At 42.3% G+C, this 6,550-nt stretch overlaps 1 protein-coding gene across 1 annotated transcript in view; it reads left to right on the forward strand.

Moving 5' to 3' along the window:
• The window catches only part of LOC111980836 (EH domain-binding protein 1-like), a 60,822-nt gene extending 54,649 nt beyond the window's left edge, over positions 1-6,173 (forward strand). Inside the window, exons 17-18 of the mRNA XM_070449639.1 lie at positions 2,459-2,573; positions 2,896-6,173. Of these exons, the coding sequence (XP_070305740.1) occupies positions 2,459-2,573; positions 2,896-2,992 (212 nt within the window). The 3' untranslated portion in view covers positions 2,993-6,173. The remainder of the gene's footprint in view (positions 1-2,458; positions 2,574-2,895) is intronic.
• The last annotated feature ends 377 nt before the right edge of the window (positions 6,174-6,550 follow it).

The following is a 6,550-nucleotide window of genomic DNA, read 5'->3' on the forward strand; positions in this document are numbered from 1 at the left end:
CCCCCACACCATCTCACCTTTTCCTCCGTGATTCACGGTGGGAACCACACATGCGGAGATCATCCGTTCACCTACTCCTGCGTCTCACAAAGACACTGCGGTTGGAACCAAATATCTCAAATTTGGACTCGTCAGACCAAAGGACAGATTTCCACCGGTTTAATGTCCATTGCTTGTGTTTCTTGGCCCAAGCAAGTCTTATTCTTATTGGTGTCCTTTAGTAGTGGTTTCTTTGCAGCAATTCGACCATGAAGGCCTGATTCACGCAGTCTCCTCTGAACAGTTGATGTTGAGATGTGTCTGTTACTTGAACTCTGTGAAGCATTTTTTGGGGCTGCAATCTGAGGTGCAGTTAACTCTAATGAACTTATCCTCTGCAGCAGAGGTAACTCTGGGTTTTCCTTTCCTGTGGCGGTCCTCATGAGAGACAGTTTCATCGTAGCGGCTGATGGTTTTTGCGACTGCTATTGAAGATACTTTAAATGTTATTGAAATGTTCCTGATTGACTGACCTTCATGTCTTAAAGTAATGATGGACTGTCGTTTCTCTTTGCCTATTTGAGCTGTTCTTGCCATAATATGGACTTGGTCTTTTACCAAATAGGGCTATCTGCTGTATACCACCCCTACCTTGTCACAACACAACTGATTGACTCACACGCATTAAGAAGGAAATAAATTCCACAAATTAACTTTGAACAAGGCACACCTGTTAATTGAAATGCATTCCAGGTGACTACCTCATGAAGCTGGTTGAGAGAATGCCAAGAGTGTGCAAAGCTGTCATCAAGGCAAAGGGTGGCTACTTTCAAGAATCTCAAATATAAAATATATTTTGATTTGTTTAACACTTTTTTGGTTACTACATGATTCCATATGTGTTATTTCATAGTTGTGATGTCTTCACTATTATAATACAATGTAGAAAATACTAAAAATAAAGAAAAACCCTTGAATGAGTAGGTGTGTCCAAACMTTTGACTGGTACTGTATATTTCTACCTTCCGATTAGACTGAGTATTTCTAGGATAAACAATCAGTCTCTGAGTCTGTACTGAGTCTGTTCAACCTATTGGTATTGTCGTGGCCCAGCCTGAGTCCAGAACCTTGGTGCTCCTCGGTGCCTTTCACAGGTCTTCTTATCAGTCAGGAGAGGCTTTGAGTTATTGGGAGGACACATCCCCGCAGTCTACTGCCGTCCACTAAATAATTACACCTCTCATACACAAAGAGTTTAAACCTAACACTACTTTCAATCTCTAAGAATATATAGAAACTGTATATTCATACTAAGAGTATATAATGATATAAAACAGAGAAGATATATAAGAACTGTAATTTATGATCTATCAGCTCCAACCCCAGACACATGGCTCCTATTCAACCTTATGGACTCATTCTGGCACTCAGAGTTCTTTCCCTCTGCCCAAATACAATGCTCATAGATCATTCCATCTAACCCATGTTTACTACTGCTAGGCTCATTTAGAATTAGAAACAGATTAAAAACGGCTCGTCAGATAGTCTCCAACAGCAGTAAACTTTGGACGTGATTGACTCACAATTAATATGTCTGTTTCGTAAAGTCAGACTTCCCAACTATGCCGTGGTATCTGTCCACCTGCTGGTTTGAGGAAGTGATCCTTTCTTTAATGACACAATTTATTGTACTCCTTTGTTTACTTCCAGTTGAATCATGAGGGTATAGTTTAAAATGAAGAAACATATTGCAATAAAAAGCTGGTCATGGAACTCAATTGCATGTTGGCAAAGCAACAACTGTCTTCTCTACTCTGTACCACCCTCAATCTCTTACCACTCTCTCCCTCTCTCCCTCTCCTCCGCTCACTGTCTCCCTCTCTTCCTCTTTCACTCTCTCCCTCTCCTCCGCTCACTGTCTCCCTCTCTTCCTCTCCTCCGCTCACTGTCTCCCTCTCTTCCTCTTTCACTCTCTTCCTCTCCTCCTCTCACGCTCTCACCTCGTCCCTCTCCTCCTCTCACGCTCTCACTCTCTCCCTCTCTTCCTCTCTTCCTCTTCTCCTCTCTTCTTATCTTCCTCTTTCTCCTTCCTCTCTCCCTCTCTTCCCTCTTCCTCTCTTCCTCTCTCCCTCTCCTCCTCTCCTCCTCTCACGCTCTCCCTCTCTTCCTCTTTCACTCTCTTCCTCTCCTCCTCTCACGCTCTCCATCTCTTTCTCTCTCCCTGTCTCCCTCTCTTCCTCTCACTCTCTCCCTCTCTTTCTCTCCTCCGCTCACCCTCTCCCTCTCTTCTTCTCCTCCACTCACTCTCTCCCTCTCTGCTATCTTCCTTTCTCCCTCTCTACCTCTCCGCTCACTCTCTTCCCCTCTTCCTCTCTCCTATCTTCCTCTCTTCCTCTCTGCTCACTCTCTTCCTCTCTCCCTCTCTCCCCCTCCCTTTTTCCTCTCTCCCTCTCTCCCCCTCCCTTTTCCTGTCCTCCAGAGTGGCAGGAGACAGTGGCCCATAAACACAGGGAGCAGCTGCTACTGCAGGAGCTGGTGTCTCTGGTCAACCTGAGGGACGAGCTGGTCCACGACATGGACGCCAAGGAGAAAGGGTGAGACAGCCAGGGCTGCATCCCAAATGGTACCCTATTCCCTATATAGTGCACTACTTTTGACTAAAGCCTAATTGGCCCCTGGTAAAAAAGTAGTGCACGATATAGGGAATTGGCCCAGCTGAGTCACACATGCTGAATACACACAGCAAACACAGACGCTCATCTGGGAGGACGGTATGCTATGGGGTGAATGAGATGTCAGGTGTCTTTGTGAGTTTTGTCTTCCTCTGCCACACAGTTGAACGTAAGTCTGAGAGAGTGACTGTTTGCTATGGGACTACTGTTCTAGCAGGTCTATCTCCCTGTTCTCTGCGCCTAGGGCTCTGGAGGAGGACGAGAGGCTGGAGAGAGGCCTGGAGCAGAGACGCAGGAAGTACAGCAAGAAGAGCAAGCAGGAGAAGTGTGCACTGCAGTGAGGCCTGGCGTTGGACACACCTGAACCAGGCAGCCTAGTAGAAGGTCACACCCGAACCAGGCAGCCCAGTGGAAAGTCACACCTGAACCAGGCAGTCCAGTCGAAGGTCACACCCGAACCAGGCAGTCCAATTGAAGATCACACCTGANACCAGGCAGCCCAGTGGAAAGTCACACCTGAACCAGGCAGTCCAGTCGAAGGTCACACCCGAACCAGGCAGTCCAATTGAAGATCACACCTGAACTAGGCAGCCCAGTGGAAAGTCACACCCGAACCAGGCAGTCCAGTGGAAAGTCACACCTGAACCAGGCAGTCCAGTCGAAGGTCACACCTGAACCAGGCAGTCCAGTGGAAGGTCACACCGGAACCAGGCTGCCCAGTGGAAGGTCACACCTGAACCAGGCAGCCCAGTGGAAGGTCACCTGGATGCACATTGGGACTAAAGTTGTATGTGTGTGGATCATGACATCAACACTGCATGGAAGAGACTGAGAACTGTGTAATGGGACTGCACTAGGAGGACATAAAACAATGTTCACTCACCCCCTCTCTATGATATGACAGAGCCTCATTGCAACCTATGACTGGTTGTCAACAGTCACCCTGCTCTTCAGATTGTGTTTTGATTGGATTTAAATTGTGTTTTTTTGTGCATAGTGTGTGTGTACTGTTAGGTTTTAATTTTGAGTAAATAACTCATGGACACTAGAGAAGCTTAACCAAGTTGAATTCTTTCCAAAGGGTCGTTACAGCTGTAATTCAGACAAAGACAAAGCTTCCCCCGTGGTAGTATTCATACRCCACTTTGGGTGGAGTCTCCTCCTTATCGCTAAACATTGCATCCTTCCTGCTAATGAGCCTTCAATGGTTTCACCCAGAATCCAACAGTACGTGTGTGTGTGTGTGTGTGTGAATGTGTGCCTTGATGTGTGTTTGTTAGCGTGTGTGATTGAGAGTGCCAAAGAGGACACTACACTTTGTTACACAATCTATGACTATATGCCGTTATTTAGTGTTTTAACTTCAGGTCACAAAGGCATACCCCTAACTAACTAATCACCAGATAAGTGCCTTACAGCTTTTTAAAAAAGCTTTCCAAAATGGTTCTTCAACTGTCCCCATAGGATTTTTGGTTCCAGGTAGAACCTTTTTTGGTTCCAGGTAGAACCCTCTCTGGAAAGGGTTTTACATYGAAACAAAAGGGTTCTACATGGAATCAAAAGGGTTCTACCTGGAACCAAAAATAGTTATTCAAAGGGTTCTCCTATGGGGATAGCCGATTAACCGTTTTAGGTTCTAAATAGCACCTTTCTTTCTAAAATACTGTATAATCTGTTACAGTAGTGTATTATACAATGGGTTACTTCAGAAAGGTATTTTCTACTGAATGGGATATTAGGGAAGGGGCAGGGCTCCAGTACTTAGCTACATCAAATACCTACATTAGACCCATGCAGCAGGTGGATTGATTCACCCCTTTTCACCTATTGTTAAATAAGCAGTCTGATTATTGACAATTACAATGGCAAGATGGAAGTGAAGTGGTCAATTTGTGCAAACAAAGAATGCCAAAACGAGCTTCCTCATTTATTGCAGTACGTTGGCTTGGACTGTGCAGACAGCACACAGCAAGCATCTGTTGTCTGATTCTTTTATTGAGGTGAATGTATGTGGATGTCGACGAAAAGAACAGAACGGACATTGTTGACAAGGTCTTGTGATTGAAGATGTTAAATGTTTACTTTGGGTGCACCAACACTCAGGCAGAGTGGGAGATCTTGGATGAAAGGGGAAAAGGACAGAAGTCTATACTGTAGGTACATTATACTGCAGCTTGGTGTCTGAAAGAACAAAACAGTTTAAACGTGTTGGAAATATTTGATGCTTTTATTTATTGAATAGGTATTCGACAGATAATCCTACATATCCTGCCTGTCAAATGTGCCTTTAACCAGATCCATAGTAAAAACAAATGTCCAGAAGTAGGACTCAACTTTGTGTTCCTAGTTCACAAATGTTTATGCAGTGAGTTCAGTTACTGTGTGTGACATTAGTCTTGTAATGCCTTGTTTTCCATTGATTGTTTTTTGTTGTTTTGAAAGTTAAATAAGGAAGCGGTGGAGTCTGAAAATGATCAATTTCAAGATGCTCTAAAATGCTAGAGAACAGGCATATTCAAACGGAAAACATCAGGCAAATGCATGTTTCTTAGTGTTTCCATCTTAACCTTACAACTATCAATTGCTATAGTCTTATGCACATGCTTATTAGCGAATCTGTAATATACAAAAGTGTAAATAACCCTCATACATGATAAAAAAAATACACTTTACTTTAGCTAAAATATATTCTAGTATTAAAACTCCAGCACTTCGTTACAGCAGTATTACTGCAGATGTAGGATCTGAATTTGAGCCAGTTACTACAGCAGGAAAATAATCTTGCAGCAACAGGAAATGTGAATTATTATGTGGATTATAATTAATGGACATTTTTGTATGGGGTTGATACATTTATAATTAGGGCAAATCAAGTCTGAAATGTCAAAGTGGAAATTACAAACTTTCGATGCATTTTTAAAACTAAAATACACTACAAGTTTGCGTTTCCTGCTGTGCAGGAAAATTCTCTGCAACAAAAGAGTGATCAAATTAAGATCCTACATGTATATTATTGGCCAGGCAGGAGTGCACCGGAGGTTGATATTTGCTTGACATCTGCTCCTCTACACTTTGTGTAATGTTACGTTATCATGAGCGCAGGCGTTTCTATTTCAGTGGAGGAACTACTTAACAGAGTGAAAACATGATTCTGTCTGGAGTTATTTTGGGTGACACTGGAGAGTGAAATTCGTTTAGAAGTGTTTGAATTTGTGTTCTAGCTTGTTCCCCCTCTGCCCCACTGTTGTTAGTTACTGTGTTAATGTTGCTACCACTGTGTAAGTTTGAGAGATTTTACTTTCAGTTTTCTGAAATAGCTTTTGGGGAAGGTTTTGTTTGTTTTAATGTACATTTGCACTATTTGTGATGTTTGGAAAATTAAAGGTATCTTGGATCACTATTTGTGATGTTTGGAGAATTAAAGGTATCTTGGATCACTATTTGTGATGTTTGGAGAATTAAAGGTATCTTGGAATTCACTATTTGTGATGTTTGGAGAATTAAAGGTATCTTGGATCACTATTTTTGGAAACGACATCCACCTTTGTTTATTTTAATTCAATGTTCATCTGTTTCATTCATATGGATATCATACATTTAAGAAGTTATGAATCCATCAGGATTATCAGTTGTGCATTATAGAATATAAAGTACATTTATATTCTCACTTAATAAGCCCTATATTTAATTTGGCCTTTAATGCTATAGCTGATAGAAAAACGTTGAAACAGTCAAAAAATAAATCATAAGGTTTAGAAGTGTCTGTCCTATATCTAAGAGATAGAAGAAAGTTCAGGATTTAACCCCTTTTTTTGTCGGCACAAAACTACTTAATTCCTTCCATTAATTGTTTTAACCAGAACAGGGTTACCTTCAGACGAGGGTTACCAGACTAGGGT

The sequence above is a fragment of the Salvelinus sp. IW2-2015 genome, linkage group LG3, assembly GCF_002910315.2.
Source record: "Salvelinus sp. IW2-2015 linkage group LG3, ASM291031v2, whole genome shotgun sequence".
Classification (NCBI taxonomy): Eukaryota; Metazoa; Chordata; class Actinopteri; order Salmoniformes; family Salmonidae; genus Salvelinus; species Salvelinus sp. IW2-2015.